Source organism: Callorhinus ursinus, unplaced genomic scaffold, assembly GCF_003265705.2.
Source record: "Callorhinus ursinus isolate GAN/ISIS: 27379988/994484 unplaced genomic scaffold, GSC_fseal_2.0 scaffold78, whole genome shotgun sequence".
In the NCBI taxonomy this organism is placed as follows: Eukaryota; Metazoa; Chordata; class Mammalia; order Carnivora; family Otariidae; genus Callorhinus; species Callorhinus ursinus.
In genome coordinates, this window is record NW_027397140.1 from 517,916 (window position 1) to 541,695 (window position 23,780).

The 23,780-nt window shown below is 36.2% G+C and overlaps 1 protein-coding gene across 6 annotated transcripts in view; it reads left to right on the top strand.

Annotated features, from left to right (window-relative positions):
* HERC2 (HECT and RLD domain containing E3 ubiquitin protein ligase 2) overlaps positions 1-23,780 on the top strand; it is a 264,269-nt gene that overhangs the window by 85,847 nt on the left and 154,642 nt on the right. For all 6 annotated transcript variants that reach the window (XR_012376642.1, XM_073887396.1, XM_073887397.1 and 3 more), the window contains exons 15-17: positions 8,351-8,602; positions 14,589-14,782; positions 20,110-20,310. Coding sequence is in view for 5 of the 6 variants with exons in the window: in XM_073887396.1 (XP_073743497.1) it covers positions 8,351-8,602; positions 14,589-14,782; positions 20,110-20,310 (647 nt within the window). In the remaining variant the exon portion in view is untranslated. The remainder of the gene's footprint in view (positions 1-8,350; positions 8,603-14,588; positions 14,783-20,109; positions 20,311-23,780) is intronic.

Consider the following 23,780-nt stretch of genomic DNA (forward strand, 5'->3'; position numbering starts at 1 on the left):
ATGGACATAAGGGCTCTTTCCATAGTTTGGCTATTGTGGGTGTTGCTGCTATAAACATTGGGGTGCATGTGCCCCTTCCAATGACTATGTTTGTATCCTCTGGATAAATACCTAGTACTGTGATTGCTGGATCGTAGGGTAGCTCTATTTTTAACTTTTTGAGGAACCTCCATACTGTTTTCCAGACTGGCTGTACCAGGTTGCATTCCCACAGGAAGTGTAAAAGAATTCCCCTTTTTCTGTATCCTCAACAACATCTGTTGTTTCCTGAGTTGTTAATTTTAGCCATTCTGACTGGTGTGAGGTGGTCTCTCATTGGTGGTTTTGATCTGTATTTCCCTGATGCCAAGTGATATTAAGTGTTTTTTCATGTGTCTGTTGGCCATTTGTATGTCTTCTTTGGAGAAATGTTTGTTCATGTCTTCTGCCCATTTCTTGGTTGGATTATTTGTTCTTTGGGTGTTGAGCTTGATAAGTTACAGATTTTGGATACTAGTCCTTTATCTGATAAGACATTTGCAGATATCTTCTCCAATTCTGTAGGTTGCCTTTTAGTTTTGTCAGCTGTTTCCTTTGCTGTGCAAAAGCTTTTTATCCCGATGAAGTCTCAATAGTTCATTTTTGCTTTTGGTTCTCTTGCCTTTGGACACGTGTCTAGCAAGAACTTGCCAAGGCCAAGGTCAAAGACGTTGCTGCCTGTGTTCTCTAGGATTTTGATAGATTCCTGTCTCACATTTAGGTCTTTCATCCATTTTGAGCTTATTTTTGTGTATGCTGTAAGACAGTGGTCCAGTTTCATTCTTCTGCATGTGGCTAATTTTCCCAACACCATGTGTTGAAGAGACTGACTTCTTCCATTGGATATTCTTTCCTGCTTTGTCAGAGATTAGTTGACCATAGAGTTGAGGGTCTAATTCTGGGTTTTCTATTCTGTTCCACTGATCTATGTGTCTGTTTTTGTGTTAGTACAATACTGTTTTGATGATTATAGCTTTTTTTTTTTTTTTAAAGATTTTATTTATTCATGAGAGACAGAGAAGAGAGAGAGCGAGAGAGAGGCAGAGGGAGAAGCAGGCTCCCAAGGAGCAGGGAGCCCGATGCGGAACTCGATCCCAGGACCCTGGGATCATGACCTGAGCCGAAGGCAGATGCTTAACCATCTGAGCCACCCAGGCGCCCTGATTACAGCTTTGTAATACAGCTTGAAGTCTGGATTTGTAATGCCTCCAGCTTTGGTTTTCTTTTTCAACATTCCTTTGGCTATTTGGGGTCTTTTCTGGTTCCATACAAGGTTTAGGATTGTTTGTTCCAGCTCTGTGAAATATGCTGATGATAATATTTTGATAAGGATGGCATGAAATGTGTAGATTGCTTTTAGATAGCATGGACATTTTAACCATATTTGTTCTTCCAATCCGTGAGCATGGAATGTTTCTCCATTTCTTTGCATCTTCCTCAATTTCTTTCGTGAGTGTTCTATAGTTTTCAGAGCACAGATCCTTTACCTCTTTGGTTAGGGTTATTCCTAGGTATCTTATGGTTTTTGGTGCAATTATAAATGGGATTGAGTCCTTGATTTCTCTTTCTTCTGCTTCATTGTTAGTGTATAGAAATGCAACTGGCTTCTGTGCATTGATTTTATATCCTGCCACTTTGCTGAATTTCTGTATCAGTTCTTGCAGTTTTTGGGTGGAGTCTTTTGTGTTTTCTACATAGAGTATCATGTCATCTGTGAAGAGTGAGAGTTTGACTTCTTTGCTGATTTGGATGCCTTTTATTTCTTTTTGTTGTCTGATTGCTGTGGCTAGGACTTCCAGCACTATGTTGAACAGGAGTGGTGAGAGTGAACATCCCTGTCATGTTCCTGACATTAGGGGAAAGGTGTCAATTTTTCCCCATTGAGAATGATACTCTCTGTGGGCTTTTCATAGATGGCTTTTATGATATTGAGGTATGTTCTCTCTATCCCTACACTGCAGAGAGTTTTAATTGAGAAAGGATGCTGTATTTCGTCATACGGTTTTTCTGCGTCAGTTGAGAGGATCGTATGGTTCTCCTTTTATTTATTGATGTGGTGTATCAAATTGATTTGTGGATGTTGAACCACCCTTGCAGCCCAGGAATAAATCCCACATGGTCCTGGTGAATAGCCTTTTGATGTATTGTTGGATCCTATTAGCTAGTATCTTGTTGAGAATTTTTGCATCCATGTTCATCAGGGATATTGGTCCATAATTCTCCTTTTTGGTGGGGTCTTTGGTTTTCCGATCAAGGTAATGCTGGCCTCATAGAATGAGTTTAGAAGTTTTCTTTCCATTTCTATTTTTTAATCAGCTTCAGAAGAATAGGTATTAATTCTTCTTTAAATGATTGGTAGAATTCTGTTGTGAGGCCACCTGGACCTGAACGCCTGTTTGTTGGGAGATTTTTGATTACTGCTTCAGTTTCATTCTTGGTTACAGGTGTGTTCAGGTTTTCTATTTCTTCCTGTTTCAGTTTTGGTTTTTATGTTTAGGAGTGCATCCATTTCTTCCAGATTGCCAAATTTGTTGGCATATAGTTGCTCTTGATATGCTCCTACAATTGTATTTCTTTGGTGTTGGTTGTGATCTCTCCTCTTTCATTTATGATTTTATTATTTGGGTACTTTCTCTTATTGACATATCTGTCTAGGGGTTTATCGATCTTACTAGTTCTTTCAAAGAACCAGCTCCTAGTTTCACTGATTTCTTCTACTGTTTTTGATTTATATTTCATTGATTTCTGCTCTAATCTTACTATTTTTCTTCTGCTGGATTTAGGCTTTATTTGCTGTTCTTTTTCCAGCTCCTTTAGGGTAACGTTAGATTGTGTGTAAGACTTTTCTTGAAAAAGGCCTGTATTGCTATATACTTCCCTCTTAGGATGTTGCATCCCAGAGTATGTGAACTGTTGTGTTTTCATTTTCATTTGCTTCCATGTATTATTTTACTGTTTTTTAGTTTCCTGGTTGTCCCATTCATTCTTTAGTAGGATGCTCTTTAACCTCCATGTATCTGTGTTCCTTCCAAATTTCCTCTTGTGATTGAGTTCAAGTTTTAAAAGCATGTGGTCTGAAAATATGCATGGTATAATCTCAGTCTTCTGGTTCCAGTTGAGACCCAGTATGTGATCTATTCTGGAGAATGTTCCATGTGCACTCTAGAGGAATGTGTATTCTGTTGCTTTAGGATGAAATGTTCTGAATATTTTTGTTAAATCCATCCAGTCCAGTGTGTCATTCAAAGCCACTTGTTTCTTTGTTGATCTTCTGCTTAGATCATCTTTCCATCTCTATGAGTGGGGTGTTAAGTCCCTTACTATTATTGTATTATTATGAAAGTGTTTCTTTAGTTTTGTTATTAATTGGTTTATGTATTTGCCTGCTCCCAAATTAGGAGTATAAATATTTACAATTGTTAGGTCTTCTTGTTGCATAGACCCTTTTATTATGAATCAGTGTCCTTCCTCATCTCTTATTACAGTCTTTGGTTTAAAATCTAGTTTGTATGATATAAGGATGGCTACTCCAGCTTTCTTTTGATGTTCATTAGCATGGTAAATGATTTTACACCCCCTCACTTTCAATTTGGATGTGTCTTTGGGTTTAAAATGAGTCTCTTATAGACAGCACATCGATGGGTCTTGTTTTTTTAATCCATTCTGATACCTTATGTCTTTTGATTGGAGCAATTAGTCATTTTACATTCAGAGTAATTACTGTAGGATATGAATTTAGTGCCATTGTATTACCTGTAAAGTTGCTGTTTCTGTATATCGTCTCTGTTCCTTTCTGGCCTTTGTTACTTTTGGGTTCTCTCTTTGCTCAAAGGATCCCCTTTAATATTTCTTGTAGGGCTGGTTTAGTGTTCACAAATTCCTTTTGTTTCTGTTTGTCCTGGAAACTCTTTATCTGTCCTTGTATTCTGAATGACAGCCTTGCTGGATAAAGTATTCTTGGCTGCATATTTTTCCCATTTAGCATGCACATTGAATATATCATGTCAGTCCTTTCTGGCCTGCCAGGTCTCTGTGGACAGGTCTGCTGCCAGCCTGATATGTCTACCTTTGTAGGTCCAGGACCTCTTGTCCTGAGCTGCTTCTATAATTTTCTCATTGTCTCTGAAATTTGTTAGCTTCACTATTATATGTTGAGATGTTGACCTATTTTTATTGATCTTGAGGGGATTTTCTGGGCCTCCTGGACTTGAATGCCTGTTTCCTTCCCTAAATTAGGGAAGTACTCAGCTATACTTTGTCAAAATGAACGTTCTTCCCCTCCCCGCCCCATCTTCTGGGACTCCCTATTATCTGGATATTATTTTGCTTTATAGTGTTTGAGTTCTTGAAATTTCCCTTCATGGTCCTGTAGTTGTTTTTCTTCCCCCCTTCTCAGGTTCCTTATTTTGCATCATTTTTTCTTCTGTCTGACTCGCTCTTCTGCCTTCTTTATCCTCACTTCGGAGCCTCTGTTTGTGACTATATCTCAGTAATAGCATTTTTAATTTCGGCCTCATTAGATTTTAATTTTTTATTTATACAGGGATTCTCTACTGTCTTCTTTGCTTTTTTCAAGCCTAGCCAGTATCTTTATAATGGTTTTAAATTCTAGTTCAGACATCTTACTTATATCTGTTATTGATTAAATCCCTGGCAGTGATTATTACCTCCTCTTCTTTCTTTTGGGGTGAGTGTCTCCATTTCATCATTATGTTGAGAAAAGAATAGAAGAAAATGAGAGAATAGACAAAAATAACAACAGAAAAAAACAAAACAAAATAAGAAAAAATCAGGGTGCCTGGGTGGCTCAGATGGTTAAGCGTCTGCCTTCGGCTCAGGTCATGATCCCAGGGCCCTGGGATCGAGTCCCGCATCGGGCTCCCTGCTCGGTAGGGAGCCTGCTTCTCCCTCTGCGTCTCTCTCTCTGTCTCTTATGAATAAATCAATAAAATTAAAAAAAAATAACAAAAAATCAAACAAGAAGTAAAACAGAGCGAAACAATAAGCTGGATCCTGGGTGTATTTTGGTCTGTTTGTTAAGAGAAACTATATCCCAGAATAGCAAAGAAAGATAATTTTGTGTGTGTGTGTGTGTGTGTGTGTGTGTGTGTGTGTGTGTGTAAAATACAGTGAAAGTAAACCAAAAATTATATGTATACAAATATTTATATATATATGTAAAACATGTATAAAAATAAAAATTACCCATTCATCTGTTGAAGGGCAATGGATAAAGAAGATGTGGTCCATATATACAATGGAATATTACTCACGCATCGGAAAGGATGAATGCCCACCATTTGCATCAGCATGGATGGGACTGGAGGAGATTATGCTAAGTGAAATAAGTGAAGCAGAGAAAGACAATTATCATAGGGTTTCACTTATTTGTGGAACATAAGGAATAGCATGGAGGACATTAGGAGAAGGAAGGGAAAAATGAAGGGGGGAAATCAAAGGGAAAGATGAACCATGAGAGACTGTGGACTCTGAGAAACAAACTGAGGGTTTGAGAGGGGCGGGGGTGGTTGGGGTAGCCTGGTGATGGGTATTAAGGAGGGCACGTGCTGTAATGAGCACTGGGTGTTATACACAAATAATGAATCATGGAACACTACATCAAAAACTAATGATATAGTGTATGGTGACGAACATAAAGAAAAAAGAATAAAAGAATTGAAAAAATAAGAAAATTAGGTGAATGAAAATAAAACTGGAAGACTAAAATAGAAAAAAACCCCACAAATGCTATATACTGTATTCCCCAAGAGCTGAAGTTTTGCAGTTCTCTATCATCTGTAAACTTGGTGCTCTCCAGTTGTTCCTGCTGGTCTTTCGATGGAGGGGTCTGTTGATCAATTCTCAGGTGCCCTTGCCCTGGTGGAACTGTGCCTCCCTTGCCAGGTTGCTGGGCTCAGTGTAAGTGGCTCTGGATTGCACTGTGTGGCACTGATTTGCTCCTTGAAGGCTTTCAGCACTGATGGCGGGATGAAAATAGTGGTGCCCGGATCTTTATCCCTGGAGCTGAAAGTTGGTGTCCCTCACTCTTTAGTGAGTCCTCACAGAAAAGTAGTCAATCACTCTGTCTCCCTGTTTTTTGTCTGAACTCTGTGTTCACTCAGCCTGTGACTGACTGTTTTTATCTCAGGCATGTGCCGGAGTTTCAGGTTTCCACAAACTTTTCTGGACTCATGAGACGTGGACCCATGCTGTTCCTGCTGGGAGCTTGTGGGGTGTCTTCCCGAGCTTCTGCCTTTTGCCTAGACCCTGCCCGGAGAGTGGTTGTGCAACCATGCAGCAGTTCGCAGTTTACAGTTTACAGCAACACAGAGCCAAAAGCTGGCACCTAGACTTGCTGTTTTCATTCGGCTTCCCCGCTCCAATGCCTGAGAACTCTGCCGCACTCAGGCACTCCCATTCTTCTTGTGGCCCCCGGGATCCTGAGACCATGCTGTCCCACCTGGGATTCCACCCTGCTTTGCCACCTGAGCACCTTTAATCCAGTGATGTCCCCCACTGTAGCAGACTCATAAAATTCCGATTTTGCGTCCTGCTGCTTATAATACTTTGCAGTAGCCTCCTTAAATAGGCAGTCCTCTCTGCAATTTCCTCAGATATATCACCCTGGATGCCAAGTCTCGGCACTTCCTACCTTCCAAAAAGCGATTGCTTTTCTATTTGTAGAATTGCAGTATTTCTTTTCTCAGATCTCTTTTCACAGGTGTTCAGAATGATTTGATAACTATCTAGCTGAATTCCAGGGACCAGACAAACTTAGGGTCCCCTACTCCTCTACCATCTTAACTCCCCTCCCTGGGGATTTCTTTAGTGAGAGGAGAAAGAATATTTCAGGCATCTTCATGTCCACATAGGCCCCGCCTCCCCTGAAGGGATAGACATAGAGGCATCTTCTGTTACTGTAAGTCTTAGAGAAAAGATGGGTCTCATCAGTCATCTTAAAGTTCTCTTTTGGCATGAAGCTTTCAATTTGACATCTTGTTGTTTTTAAGTGTCCATAGTTGAGTGATTAATAGATTTTATAAACCTCTTAGCCAGAAAGTCTTTTCTTGAATAAGTCTTATTAGGGTTTGTTCTTGAATTCTTTGTGTGAGACTGCTATGAAGGTAAAGCTGTTTGAAGTTTTGACTAAATTGCTGTGATTGGAAACTATGCATGCTTTTTACCTCACATTGGTATTTGGTCATATAGGGAAATGTTCCTGCTACATAACTGTGTTTTTTGAGACGATTGGTATAGTAGAAGCATCCTGACCTGTAAGGTCTGGTTCTGGGGTGATAGTCACTGAAAACATTGGAGAAAGTGGGAATTGCCAGCTGGGCTATGTGAACAACAGGCATTTTGCAAGGCATATAAGTGTATACACATTCTTTATACACATTCTCTGATGTTTGTGTATGGGTTTGCTGCATTGAGCATTTGTGTGTTTATGTCATTGACCACCCACTAGTGTATCATCTATAATTTTTGATCAGGAATTGGCTGTTTTCACAAATAGACTTGTATTGGAATGCCACCTTGCTTACGTATTGTCTGTGGCTGCTTTCCTGTGACGGGAACACTTGGATAGTTGTGACAGAGACCACATTGCCCACAAAGCCTAAAAATATACTTACCATCTGATTATTTAAAATAGAATGGGAACTTAGTCACTTATGGAGCAATCTGATTTCTTTTACATTTCTTCTCATTTCTTTTCTCATCTTCTGTAGGTTTTACCAGGTATTTTTTTTTTCAATAATTCACATTTATTGCATTTTTGCGAAGTTTTTAGCTTAGTTATCAAAGTAAAAAGAATGCAACCACACTTTTGTAATTTGTTTTATCCCTTTATGTAATATTTAACTAGATTATACTAACAAATATTACTGGAAAAAGATGCTGTCATGCAGTTAACTTGTGGTGAGCATGACAGGAACAGTGTGCAGACAGACCTGAGAGACAGTGGTCAGGGAGCTGCAACTTCTTGTGGTGGGCCAAGTTACGGTATTTTATGGAGGCAGTGGAGTTTTTGTTCTATGTTCACTACTTGATTGAACTGAACCCAGTTGTTGAGCCCAAACTAGTACGGGTCAGGACTTCATTATTCTTTTAGCTAAAACAAAAAGAAAACCCAGCTATCCTTTTTTTAATTGCTTCTGTATCAACCTGAAGTATAAACTGGATTTCATTTGGCCACTAGTCACCTGTATAGTGTTAACTAAATATATTAATGGTGTAGGTTTGTTATGGGTTATATTGAGTATTTGAGCCATCTAAAAGTTGCATTAAGATATACAGTTATTTTTACTTAAATATATTTGTGTTTTTTTAGGTCAGGTGTGGTCTTGGGGAGATGGTGACTATGGGAAATTGGGCAGAGGTGGTAGTGATGGCTGCAAAACACCAAAGCTTATTGAGAAGCTTCAAGACTTGGATGTTGTGAAGGTTCGATGTGGAAGTCAATTTTCTATTGCTTTGACGAAAGATGGCCAAGTTTATTCATGGGGAAAAGGTGACAACCAGAGACTTGGGCATGGAACAGAAGAACATGTTCGTTATCCCAAACTCTTGGAAGGCTTGCAAGGTGAGTAAAATGTAAACCTTTAAAACTCTTTGAAGCTTTTTCTTCAGTAATCTTTTAAAGTTTGCAGGTTTTTTTTTTTAACCTAATATTTCATGAATGACTTATCATTAGAAGGCTTTTACTCACATTTTCATAGGTATAGATAATAATGGAAAGTAGTTTGTCTTTATTAAAAAGCAATGTAGGGCACCTCGGTGGCTCAGTTGGTTAAGTGTCTGCCTTCAGTTCAGGTCATGAGCCCGGGGTCCTGGGATCAAGTCTCACATCGGGTTCCCTGCTCTGTGGAGAGCCTGCTTCTTCCCCCCTCCTCTGCCTCTCTCTCTCTGTCTCTCCTGAATAAATAAATAAAATCTTTAAAAAAAAATGGTGTAGAATTATTCTCACCAGATTTCATTTGAAACTCATTCAGTTTTACTAGTATTGGTAAGTCTTTTTTGTGGCAGGCATCTTTTCATCATTGAGTAATATGACCTTAGTGGGATGAATTTCTGTTGGTGAGGTTACTGATACTTATAGTGTAGACATTGCTAAGATGACAGATATGCACGGTGCTGTGGGAATGTAGTGGGAGATAGGATTGGGTCCTTGGAGTATTCTCACTTGAACTTATCCTTGATGGGTAAGTCCTGCTTGTTTGATTTCAAGGGCATCCAGCATGCATTCTAGATAGAATGGGAGCCAAGGCATGTAGGTGTGCTTTGCAGATGCCTTCTGAAGTGTGGGAGAGGTTAGTGATAGGTGTATCAGGTGGCCTGTAGTGCTAAAGGGGGTGGGCAGACTGTTTTTTAAAGGAGTAGACTGTAAGTATTTTAGGTTTGAGTACCATATATTGTATGTCTCAACTACTCTTTTCTGCTGTTGTAGTCCAAAAGGAGCCATAGCAATATGTAAACAAATGGGCCTGGCTGTGTTATAATACAACTTTATTCACAAAAACAGTCCTTGGCCTGTGTTTGCATGAGGGATGGTTTGTTGAATCCCTGAGCTAGATTCTACTTTGTGTTTTTGCTTTTTTGTCAAGGGAGTTTGGAATTGAGACTTTTACATGGGACTTGCTTGTTTCTTTCCCTGTCATTATTATTTTAAAACATATACCTTAAGGTGCCTGGGTGGCTCAGTTGGTTAAGCGTCTGACTCTTGGTTTTGGCTCACGATGTGATCTCAGGGTCATGAGATGGAGCCCCGCATTAAGCTCTGTGCTTGGCATGGAGTCTGCTTGAGATTCTCTCTCTCCCTCTCCTCCTCTCCCTGCTCGCACATGCATGTGCTTTCTCCCTCTCTCTCTAAAAATAAATAATCAATAAAATCTTTAAAACATATTAATACCTTGATGACAAGAAGGTATTATGGTATTTATTATTTCCTAAGTTTCTGAGGTAAGTTGTAGGGTAATACAGTTGGTTGTATGTTATGGAGCTGTGTTTGAATTTTGTTAGCCTTCTTGTTTATATATTTTTTTCACTTAGTAAAGGAAATCTGCTTCCTCAGCTCCATTTATTAGATACAGAGATAGCTTACTGTGAAAGCATTTAAATGATTGATGGTACAGTCATTTTGGCCATCACTATGTCAATGTATGATAGGCTCAAGATAGAATTGTTTTCCTTACTCAGGTAGAATTTTGTAGCTGAATTATTTTTTACGTTGACATTTCTGAAAATATCCCTTGTGTTGGTCATGTTAGATTTACTATTAAGCAAAAATACAATACCTTAATACCATTTAAATAGGAAAAACATATTTGTATCATTTCACTTTGGAGAAAAAGATTTTGTTTTAGAAAACTTTCATAATGAAGATAGCCCACAATCTGGACTATAAAGCACACGTTAACATATTTAAAAGAAGAGAGATCAAACTGTGTCTGTTCTCAGACTGCAAGAGAATTAAACTAAAAATTGTAACAGAAAGATAGTTGGAAAATCCCCAAATGCATGGAGATTAAACAACAAACTTCCAAATAACACATGGTCAAACAAAAGTCTTAAAAGAAATTTTAAAATATTTTGAACTAAATGAATATGAGAACAACTTACCAAAATTTGTGGGATGCAGTGAAAGCAGTGCTTAGAAGGAAATTAGAAGGCATATGTTAGAAAAGAAGAAAAATCTAAAGTAAGTAATCTTTGTGTATAGGAAAGAAAACCAGTAATAAAATGTAAAGATGGGGTGCCTGGGTGGCTCAGTTGGTTAAACATCTGACACTTAGTACTGGCTCAGGTTATGATTTTAGGGTTGTGAGACTGAGCCCCACATTGGACTCTGTGCAGGGCATGGAGCCTCATTAAGATTCTCCGTCTGCCTCCCTCTCTCCCTCTGCCCCCCCCCACTCCCCGGCACACTCACTTTCTCTCAAAAAAAACCAACAAAAAAACCCCACTAAAATGTAAAGGCAACCTATAGAATATAGAATGGGAGAAAATATTTGTAAATCATATATCTGATAAGGGGTTAATATCCAAAATATATAAAGGATTCTTAAAATTCAGTAGTAAAACAAAAAGCGTACCCCATAACCAATTTGATTAAAAATTAGGCAGAGTATCTGAGTAGACATTTTTCCAAAGATGAGTTATGGATGGCCAACAGGTACATGAAAAAGGTGTGTGCTCAATATCATTAATCATCAGGGAAATGCAAATCAAAACTACAGGTGAGAGAACACTTCACACCTATTTGAATGGCTATTATCAAAAAGATAAGAAGTACAAGTGTTGGTGAGGATATGGAGAAAAAGAAACCCTTGTGCAGTGTTGATGGGAATGTGAATTGGTACAGCCACTGTGGAAAACAGTAAGGAGGCGTCACAAAAAAGAACTACCATATGAACCTGCAATTCCACTTCTGGGTGTTTATCTGAAGGAAGTAAATATGTGAACTCAAAAAGGTATCTGCATCCTCATGTTCATTGCAGCATTATTCACAATAACCAAGATATGGAAACAACCTAAGTGTCCCATTGGTAGATGTGTAGATAAAGAAAATGTAGTATATACATATGATGGAATATTATTCAGCCATAAAAAAGAAGGTAATTCTTCCGTTTGTGTTAACATGGATGGACCCTGAGGGCATTATGCTAAATAAACAGGTCAGAGAGAGACAGACACTGTATAATCCTACTTATTTGTGGAATCTAAAAAAAAAAAAAACAAACCTCAAAACCCTCACCAAACTCATAGATGCAGAGAATAGATTGGTGGTTGCCAGAGGTGGGAGGAGTTGCGGGGGGTGGGTAAAGTGGGTGAAGGTGGTCAAAAGGTACAAACTTCTAGTTGTGAAATAAGTCCTGCGGATATAATATACAGCATGGTGACTGTAGCTGTTAACACTTTATAGCATATTTGAAAGTTGCCAAGAGAACAGATCTTAAAAGCTCTCATCACAAGAAAAAAAAATTGTAATTATCTGTGGTTATGGATGTTAAAAAAATATCCATAGTCTAAGTTTCCACCTTAGGAAACTAGATATAGGAGAGCAAATTGAATCCAAAATAAGAAGAAGGAAAGAAATAATGAGAATTAGAGAAGAAACCAATGAAATTGAAAACAAAATCAATAGAGAAGATCAAGGAAACCAAAAGCTGGTTTTTTGAGAAGATTAAAAAAATCAATATACTTTAACTAGGCTAAGAAAAAAGGAAAACAGGACACAAATTACTAATATGAGAAATGAAAGAGAAGACATCACTATAGATCCTATTAACATTGTAAAGATGATAAAGGAATACTAAGAACAACTCTATGCCTGCAAATTTGTTAACTTTGATGAAATGAACCATTTCTTTAAAAGCCACAATTTGTCAAAATTTATATAAGAAGAAATAGACAAACTGAATAGGCTTATATCTCTTAAAGAAATTAAGTCAATAATTAATAACTTTCCGAAACAGAAAGCATGAAGCCCAGATGGGTTTACTGGTGAATTCTGCCAAACATTTAAGGAAGAAATTATACCAATTCTCTATAAGCTCTTTCAGAGGATGGAAGCAAAGGGAATACTTCTTAATTCATTCTACGAGGCCAGCATTATCCTAATACCAAAGCCAGACAAAAATATTATTAGAAAAGAAAATTACAGACCAACATGTCTCATGAATATAGATGCAAAAACCCTCAACAAAATATCAGCAAATCAAATTCAACAATATATAGAAAGAATTAAACATCACCACCAAGTTGAATTTATTCTACATATGCAATGTTGGCTAGTTCAACATTTAAAAAACCAATTAATGTAATCCATCAAATCAAGAGAGTAACAAGAAAAATCACATGATCATATTAATCGATGCAGAAAAAGCATTTGATAAAATCCAATACCCATCCATGATAAAAACTTTCAGCAAACTAGGAATGGAGAGAACTTCATTAACTTGATAAAGAAAATCTATAAAAATCCTACAGCTAACATCATACTTAATGGTGAGAAACTTGAAGCTTTCCCACTAAAATAAAGTACAAGGAAAAGATGTCTCATCTCACCATTTCTTTTCAAAATCATACTGGAAGTTCTAGCTAATGCAACAAAACAGCAAAAGGATATTAAAGGTATACAGATTGAGAAGGAAGAATTAAAACTATCTTTGTTCACAGATGACATGAATGTTTATGTAGAAAATCTGAAAGGATCAACAAAAAGTCTGGAAGTAATAAATGATTATAGCAAAGTTGCAGGATACAAAGTTAAAATACCAAAGTCACTTGGTATATACCTTAGTTCCTATATACCAGCAACTAAGAAGTGGAATTTGAAATAAAAACAAAATACCATTTACTTAGTATTAAAAAAGTGAAATATATAGGTATAACTCTAACAAAATAAATACAAGATCTATATGAGGAAAATTACAAAACTGATGAATGAAATCAAAGGAGAACTAATAAATTGAGAGATATTCTGTGTTCATGGGTAGGAAGAATGAATACTGTCATTTCTTTCTATCTTGATCTATACATTTAATGCAAGACAAACCGATTCTAAATGTGGAGAGGTGGGGCACCTGGGTGGCTCAGTCAGTTAAGCGTCTGCCTTCGGCCCAGGTCATGATCCCAGGGTCCTGGGATCGAGCCCCGCGTTGGGCTCCCTGGTGCGCGGGAAGCCTGCCTCTCCCTCTCCCACTCCGCCTGCTTGTGTTCCCTCTCTTGCTGTGTCTCTCTCTGTCAAATAAATAAATAAAATCTCTAAAAAAAAAATGTGGAGAGGCAAAAGACCTATAATAGCTAACACAGTATTGAAGGAAAAGGGCAGGTTGGAGGACTGACACTACCCAACTTCAAGACTTAATATAAAGCTACGGTAATCAAGAAAGTATGACATTGACTAAAGTATAGACAAATAGATCATTGGAACGAAGTAGCTGAGAAATAGACCCACATAAGTATAGTTAATTGATCTTTGACAAGGGAACCAAGGCAGTACAATGAAGCAAAGGTAGCTTTTTCAACAAATGGTTTTGGAACAAGTAGACATTCACATGCAAAAAAAAAAAAAAAGCGAATAATTGATAATGGGCGAGGCTATGCATGTGTTGGGGTGGGGAGTATATGGGAAATCTCTGTGCCTTTTCCTCAATTTTGCTGTGAACCTAAAAATATTCTAAAAATATAAAGTCTCATTGAGGCAAAAAGGATACACTTTGTGTGATTATACTTGGGACAGGAGAATATGACTTAATTTATTAAAATACACTTGTCTCCTTCTGAATGAAAATCTGAATAAGGAGAAAAAAGTAACTTTTTTCATACTAAGGTAAGGAAAAGATCCTTTTCATACCTTAGTATTATTTAATTTTCAGGCTATAGGTCTTAATAAATTATAGCTAGTAAAACGTAACAGTTTTAATAACATACATGAAGCAGAGGAATTATGCATAATATGAAAGCAATGAATTATCCTTTAGAAGTTGACATTAAATACCTCCTGACCTGAATGACCTAAGCAGAAGTCAGGTGTGAAGCTGTATTGTATCACTCTTTCCTCCTAGGGAAGAAGGTAATTGATGTGGCTGCAGGCTCCACCCACTGCCTGGCTCTGACTGAGGACAGCGAGGTCCATAGCTGGGGGAGCAACGACCAGTGCCAGCACTTTGACACCTTGCGTGTGACCAAGCCAGAACCCGCTGCACTGCCAGGACTGGATACCAAACACATAGTTGGAATTGCCTGTGGACCTGCTCAGGTACTGAGTAGATAGTTTGGTTAGATATTTTGTGAAATTTTGGCTTCATGTCTTCATTGCTAGTATGTAGAAATACCACTGACTTGTGTTTGTTGTCCTTATATCCTGTAGTTGTATTCAGTATGATGCTGAAGAGTGGTGAGAGGGCACATCCTTGTTCCTGATTGTAGCGGGAAAGCATTTTTCTAGTCTTTTCACCATTAGCTAGGATGTTAACTGTAGGATTTTTTTAGTAGATGCTTTATCAGATTAAGAAAGTTTCCTTTAACTCCTACTTTTTTGAAAATTTTTTCTAATACTGAATAGATGCTAAATTTTGTCAAATGCTTTTTTTCTTCTCAAATGATATGATCATGTAGTTTTCCTTCTTTAGTCTGTTTATATGGTAGAATATGTTAATTATTTTTCAAATATTGACCAGACCTTGCATTACTGAGATAAATCCCGCTTGGTTATGGTATATTATTCTTTCTTATATATTGCTTTATTTGATTTGCTAATTACATTGTTGAGGATTTTTCTGCTGATGGTCATAGGAGATAATTGGTTTGTGGGGGTTTTTTTTGTGGTTTTATACTGTATGTCTATCTTTTATCAGGGTAAAACTGCCTCATAAAAAGTGTTGACAAGTGTTCCTTTCTCTTTTGTTTTCTAGAAGGGATTGTGTAGAATTAGTGTTATTTCTTCTTTAAATGTTTTTTTGTGAATCCATCTAAGCCAGGAGATTTCTTTCTCAAAAGATTTTTAAGTAAAAAATTATTTCTTTGGGAGATACAGAACTATTTCGAGTTTTTTTTTCTTGAGTGGATTTTCCTGGTTTGTAACACTCAAGGAGTTGTTCCATTTCTTCTAAGTTGTCTGATTTTTGTGTATAAAGTTTTCCTTAGTATTCATTTACTAATCTTTCAAAGTCTTTGGGGTCTGCAGTAATATTGTTTTGGTAATTTTCTTCTTTTTTTCTTTTGCCAGTTTTTCGCCTAGAGGTTTATCCATTTTATTGATTTTTTTAAAGAACTAGATTTTAATTTCATTAATTTTCCCCTTGTTTTTTGCTTTCTATTTCATTGGTTTATTCTCTTGTCTTTGTTATTTTTTTCGCCCTTCAGCTTGCTTTGGGTTCATTTTGCTCTTTTTTTAGTTTCTTCAGGAGGAAGCTTAGGTTAATTTTAGACCCTTCTTTTGTAATATTTAAGCATTTGATGCTATAAATTTCCTTCTAAGCAGTGCTTTAATTGCACCCACATTAATTGCACCATTGTTTTGATGTATTTTCATTTTTGTTCAGTTCAAAATACTCTTTTAATTTCTCTCAAAAATTGCTCTGTGACCTATGGATTATTGTGTCATTTAATTTCAAAGTGTTTGAAGATTGTTCTGTTACCATTCTGTTACTGATTTCTAGTTTAATTTTATTGTGGTTAGAGAACAGACTATATGATTTCAGTTCTTCTAGATTTGTTCAGATTTATTTTAGGTCTTAGGATATATTCTCTTATTAAGTGAATGTTCAGTGTGTTTATTGAAAAGAGTTGTGTATTTTATTGTTGATGTATTTTGCTGTTGTTGGGTGAAGTGTTCTATAAATGTCAATTAAATCCAGTTCATTGATGGTATTCTTTTCTACATCCTTGCTGATTTTCTGTCTGCTTGTTCTGTTTCTTTCTGGGAGGGTAGTGTTGGTATATCCAAGTATAATTATGTATTTCTCCATGTCTTTTTTCAGTTCCATCAGTTTTTTTTAATAGCAGTGCTTTTGGTCATTAAAAAATTATGGTTGACTGAACAGTGGCATTAAGTATATTCATGAGATTGTAAAACTATCACTGCTGTCTCCAGAACTTTTTCATCATCCTAAACAGAAGCTGTATCCATTAAACAATTACTCTCCATTTCTCCTCCCCATGGTCCCTAGTAACCTCAAATTTACTTTCTGTTTCTGTGAATTTGCCTTTTCAAGATACCTCTTATAAATGGAATCATATAATATTTGACCTTTTGTGTCTGGCTTGTTTCATTTAGCATAACGTTTTCAAGGTTGATCCATTTGTAGCATGTTTCAGGATTTTATTCTTTCTAAAGAATTAATAATATTCCATTATATGTATATCCCACATTTTGTTCATTTATTCCTCCTTCGATGGACACATGAGTTATTTGTATCTTTTGGCTGTTGTGAATAATACTGCTATGAATATTAGTGTACAAATGTTTATTTGAGTCCCTACTTTCAGTGTTTTTGAGTATATATCTAGAAGTAGAATCACTGGATCATATGCTAATTATGAGGAATTTGAGGAACTGTCAAACTGTTTTCCACAGCAGCTGCATGATTTTTACATTCCCACCAGATAGGCACAAGGGTTTCGATTTCTCCCCATTTTTGTTCACACTAGTTATTTTCTGCCTTTGTTTGTTTGAAGCCATTCTAGTGGGTGCAAAGTGGTATCGGACTGTGGTTTTGATTTGCACTTCCTATAGAAAAGCTATGAGCATCTTTTCATGTGCTTATTGACCATTTGTATATCTTCTTTGGAGAAATGTCTCTGTTAAGTCCTTTGCCCCTTTTTGAATTGTGTTTTTTTTTTTTCCTTTCCTTATTGAGGAGTTCTTGATATGTTGTGGCAGGTAATATGATTTACAACTATTTTTTTCCCATTCTCTGCTTGTCTTTTCATTCTTTTGAATGAAATAGTGTCCTTTGATGCACACAAGTTTTAATTTTGAGTAAGTCCACTTTATTTTTTCATATGTTGCCTATGCTTCTGGTGTCATATATCCAAGAAATCCATTGTCATGTAGATTTTATCCAGTGTTTTCTTCTAATAGCTTTAGTTTTAACTTTTATGTTTTGGTCTTTGATCCATTCTGAGTTACTTTTTGTATATGGTGTAAGGTAAGAATCCAATTTGATTGTTTTGCAGTTTTCCCAGCACCATTTGTAGAAGTTCTTTCCGCATTGAATGGTCTTGGTACTTGTCAAAAGTCATTTTACTGTACTAGGCAAGAGCTTATTTCTGGGCTCTCCATTCTGTTTAATTGGTCTGTATGCCAGTATTTTATTGGTACTTTATGCTAGTACCATACCGTTTTGATTACTGTAGTTTTGTAGTAAGTTTTGAAATAGGAATTTTGAGTCTTCTAATTTTGTTCTCTGTTTCAAGATTATTTTGTTTATTTGGGGTCACTTGAGATTCCATATAAATTTTAGGATGGGTCTGTCCATTTTTTATATATTTTGAAGCTCTTTTTTTTTTTTAAGATGTGTATGGATTTAGGTTTGCCTTTAGGTTTGTCATCTTGGTGAATTGACCCTTCTATCATTATGCAATTGTTCTTTATCCTTGCTGTTCTTTGCTATGAAGTCTCTTTTCTCTGATTTTAATGTAGGTACTTTACTTTTCATTTAATTAGTATTTGCATGCTGTAGTTTTTCCATCCTTTTACTTGAAAATTTTTAAATTGAAATAAGATATATTCATGGGAATTTGCCAGTATCATAGGTCTTATTTACTGTAGCTATATAAGAAGTCTATATTCTAGTTCCTTTGCTTTTCCATATAATGTTTAGAATAGTCTTGTCTATATTGGCAAAAATATCTTGCTTGGACTTTAATAGGAATTGTGTTCAACCTCTTACCAGTTTGTGGAGAATTGGCAGTTTTGCTATATATAGTCTTCCAGTCAGTGAAAATGGTATGTCTAAGCATTTACTTACATCTTCTTTGATTTCATTTATCAGCATTTTCAGTGTATAAGTCCTATACATGTTTTTTTTAGATTTACATCTTTTACTTTTTAACCTGCCTATCTCATTATGTATAGAGTGAGTTTCTTGGGTACATGTATAGGTGCATTTTTAAAAAAAATTCTTGAGCCAATCTGTCTTTTAATTGGTATATTTACTGTAATTTTTGACATATATAGATTTAGGTCTTCCATTTTGTTGTTAGGCTTTTGTTTGTTTTCTATTATTTGTTCCTCTCTGGTGCTTTTCCTGCCTGTTTTGGAGTATATGAACTTTTTTTAGTATTCCACTTAACTTATTTTGAATTTGACTATTTTTTATATAGTTTTTTTTTAATGGTTGCTGTAGGATTTATCATATACATACTTAACTCTTTGCAGTCTACTTAGAATCAATATTTTACCATTTTAATTGGAATGTAGAAACCTGTTTAATTTTCAAGTGCTTTGAGATTTTTTTAGTTATTTTCATCTAGTTTTTATTGATGTCTACTTTCTGTTGTTGATTTCTAGTTTAATTTTATTATGTTCAGAGAAAATATGATTTCAGTTCTTTTAGATAATTTTATGTTTAAATATTCTAAATATGACTATTCTGCTATTGCCGAGTGGTCTATAAATGTCAATTTGTTCTAGTTCATTGATGGTTTTGTTCATTTCTTTTAATTTTTACTGATTTTCTGTCTCTGGTCTGTGTTATTAGGAGGGTAGTTTTGTTATCTTCAACTATGTTTTTGGATTTATCTATTTCTTTTATTTCTATCAGTTTTTACTGCCATGTGTTTTATAGTTAAATGCATATTGTTCAACATTGTTCTGTCTTTTTGGTGAATTGACCCATTTATCATATATAATGTCTCTCTTTAGCCCTGGTAATTTCCTTCCTCTGAAGTTTGCTTTGTCTGATATTAATATAGCTGTTTTCTATCCCTTTACTTAGCCTTTTTTAATCTTTCTATTTAAGGTAGATTTCTTGTTGATACCATATAGTTAGGTTTTGATTTTCATATATTCTGACAACTTCTACTTTTTGTTTGTATGGTTAGACCATTTAAATATAATGTAATTATCTATAAGTTGGATTTATTTCTAACATTGTTTTTTGCTTGCTCTCTTTTATTCCTTAATCTTTTCCTGACTTCTTTTGGGTTATTTGAATAATTTTTAGTATTCCATTTTAACTTATTGTCTCTTTGTGTAGTTTTTTAGCTGTTGCTCTACAGATTAAATATACCTAATCTTTTATTATTTACTTACAGTTACTTGTAGCTGTTCAAGTGGATTATGATCCTCACTGCCTGATTAATGTGTATCATTAATTTTGAGAGTGAAAAGATTTTAAACTTTTTATCTTTTTATTTGTGGTACAATGAGATTGGGTCCTAAAATGAGAAAGAAAATTGGAAACTGATAGTGTATGAACTAGACAACCATGAAAGTACATGTGCATTTGGGACAATTAGAGGGATGAGTAAGTAATAATTTAAGGCATCTTTGTAATTCATAACGGTGAATCTCTCCTGTGAAACAGACCAAGAGCTGAATGTGTAGATTCATTTTAGGTTCTTATGATTCGTCCATAGAGTTTTGCTTGGTCATCTTGTTCTGAGTGGTCCATTGGCCTCCGTGTCCCATTTGTGGTAGACATCTGCTCAATGACTTTTGAGCAGCTGGACCTCCTACTGCGGCAAGTGAGTGAGGGAATGGATGGCACTGCTGACTGGCCCCCACCTCAAGAGAAAGAGTGCATGGCTGTGGCAACCCTGAATCTTCTACGACTTCAGGTATTAATGATTTCCTTTCCTCTCCCTCCCTTTGTAAGTGTCTTAGGTATTTGTAATAATGTTTATGTATACTGTTCAGTGAACTGCTAATGAAAATTTTAAAGTATTTAAAGTATTTAGATTACTTAGATTAGGTTATTTAGATTATGATGGAGTATAATTTGTATGAGGTTTAAAAAAATCAGTCTAGTTATCTTAAATTTATCCTGGAAGTCAGTCTCTGCATGCAGGTAAGTGTGTGTATGGATTGTGTTATTTCTGCTATAATCAGCTTGTTTGTATTCATCATGGAGTCAGTCTTGAATTTACTGTTCTTCTGTGTGGGGAAACAACTGGGTGAGGCAATAGCTAATTGAGAGACCAGCTGGATGTGCTAGCCAATCTCTCCTCTGGAGTGTGAAAGTTCAACTCAGTAAGCTTGGGCTCCCTCCAGTAGTACCTCCACTTTGTCACAGGGAAGGTTAAGGTTAAAAGTCAAAATAAGAAAAGCTAAAAAAATATTTTTCATTTCTTTCTTTTTTTCTTTCTTGCATTCATTCATTCATTCATTTAGTCTTTCTGTAAAACTATAGCTGAAATCTTTGGTCATCCTATTTCTCTTGGTAATAAAAATCCTATGACTGAATGTTAAGAGACTGTTTTTTCTTAACAAAGTAATTTTTCCCTTTATAATACAAGGATTTGTATGTACCCAGTCATGTCCTCCTCTGCTCTCTCCCCATTTTTGCCTTGGTTTCTAAAAAGCACATAGATGAATGTAATGTTTACTTACATTAATTAAATTAACAGAAGTTTGGAGAGTACTTCTCTTCCCTAAAGTCTTCTCTAAGAGCTCATTTATTAGGCCCATTGTGGTCCCTTTCATAAATCTACCCAGTTGTTTGTCGCTTCCCTGGTTTGTAGCAATGTTGCTGTCTGGTCAGTGCTATGGACTGACCTTTTGGCCCATATTTGTCTGGTGCCGTAGTTTTTCTGTTGCTTTATTCCATCTTTCTAGGTCCTTATGCTTTAGTTGTATCATTTTAAAAATTCACTTACAAAGCTTGATTCTTAAAAAAGCATCCAATTTGAGAATTTCTTGATAAAATTTCCAAAAGTTTTTTCTTTTCAAGTACCTTTAATTGTTCCTAAACTTTTCAATTTGATTTCTGGACATTAATTATGCTACAAAAAAATTAAATATTTCTTAATTCCACAAAGTGTTAACCAGTACTTCTCTTCATGAAAAACATAGGGGTTATAGGTTGCATTAAACCTATACTCCCCTTTCCACTTTGTGTGTTTAAATTGTCAGGTAGTTTATTATTATACTGGATCTAAGACACACTGATTTGTGGGGGGTGTGTGTGTGTGTGTGTGTGTGTGTGTGTGTGTGTGTGCCCCTAAAAGAAGAATGCTCCCAATTGCAGTATGTAAGATACATTTCTGATTTAAGACATGAAAAGAAATTTTCCTTCAATTGATTATCATCATAATCATCATTTTTTAAGAGACCATACTTACTTTGAGATAGTCTTTTTTTTTTTTTTTTTAAACCAATTTGTTTTGTCTTTGTTGCTTACATACTCTCCTGCCTGGGTACCTCCTGCAGTAAGTTTCTTCATCAAGGTCTGTGAGTTATAAAGTCTGAAAACTCTGCTTGAATGCTTTTTAAGATAATTTAACAGGGCTTAGCTTTTTAGGTTATTTTATCAGCAGTTTGAAGATGTTCTTCTGATTTTTATTGTTGCTGATGAGAATTGTTACATTGGTGTAATTGTTTTCTTTGTAACTAATTTGCTTTTCTTTTTGGTAGCCTTTCATATGTTTTTTTTGTTTTATAATTTTAACATATGTCTAGGTGAGGATTTATTTTTGTATGTATAACTTTAGGTTATGATTCTCATTAAATTTGAGATTACATATTTTTGTTAAGTTTTGAAAAATATTCAGTATTTACCATTGAAATTGCTCTCTTTTTTGTCTGCTTTTCCCTTGGAGAACTCTTTCTCTATGCTGAACTTTTCTCCTCTTCCCAAGTATCACAACTTCTTTGATATTTTTAAATCTTTTTATCTTTTATAATGTTCGCTTTCTGTCCTTCCATTCTGCCTTCCAGTTTTTCATTCAGTGCTCTCTTTTAGTTTCCAAATCTTTTAGCTGAGTGTTCCATATTTTTGAGTTACCCATTTATTTAATAAATACTTGTATGATTGCAGCATTATACATAAGAATTCATTAAATCCATGTACCACCCATCAGAGAGGTAGGACCCCTAATGTGTATTGCACAGATGAGGATGTACAGAGAAGTTCAGGAATCGCCCAGGTCAGGTATCCATTGCTGGAGGTTCAGGGCTAGAACCTGGACCCAGGCTTTTCACACTTCTGCTTGAGGTTTTTATTCTTGTAGCTGTTTTTCTCATTTTTAGAATTTGTATTTGGGTCTTTTTCAAGGCTTTCATTTTGTTCATTATAGTCTTACCTTCTGGGTTTTGTGCCTTCCTTGATCTCTAAGAACATTTACTTTTTTTTTTTTTTAAAGATTTTATTTATTTATTTGAGAGGGTGGGGAAGGGATAGAGAGACTCCCAGGCAGACTACATGCTGAGCACAGAGCCTGACACGGGGCTCGATCCCAAGATCAGGACCTGAGCTGAAACCAAAAGCTGGATGCTTAACTGACTGCGCCACCCAGGTACCCCAGAACATTTACTCTTTTTATGGACTCATTCCAATGTTTATATTGCTGCCTACTCTAGGGGCTGAGTTCGGCCTCTTATAAGAGCTTTGTCTTTGCTTCTCCCTTGTGACCTAGTGTGGCTTGTCCTTTCTGACTGTAACACCACTATCGGGGGAGATCTTGCTAGGGGTATCTCTTTGCCTTTGGCTATGGTGATGTCCCTAGAGGGCAGTTTTATATTTGTGTCTCTGAAGTGTTATGTGTTTCTCAGCTTTAGATGTTTTGGTGTTCAATTCTTGATTCGTGATATCTATACCTAGTTGGTTGGTATGAACTTGATTTTACATCTGCTCATAGGGTGGGCCAGGTCTCTGATTTCTTGTGGGGTCTCTTTCTACCAAAAGCCTTCGTGGGTATTGTTGCCTTCAAGTGCTGGCTGGTGATAGACGGGTGATCTTCAATGGCTCAGTGGGCTGCCATGAGCAGTTTGGATCTCATGCCCGAAGGCCTTGATCTGCCCTCAGAGCCCAGAACCTGTCAGCTCCTGCTATGTGTGTCTCTCTGAGTTCTGGTTTGGCCCTCGAGGAGTTTCCTTGTATACTCTCAGCTTGACTATATAATCTTTTAACAGTTTTTTGGTTGTATTATATTCACTCTTTCTCTGTGTTTAGTACAGATGGTTGGGGGTGGGGTAGAGGTTACTGTTTAACCTCTCTGTTGATCTTGAGGTCTTCCATATATGTACTTAAAGTGGGTTTAAAAAATTCCTTTTTTTTTTTTTTAAAGATTTTATGTACTTACTTGACAGA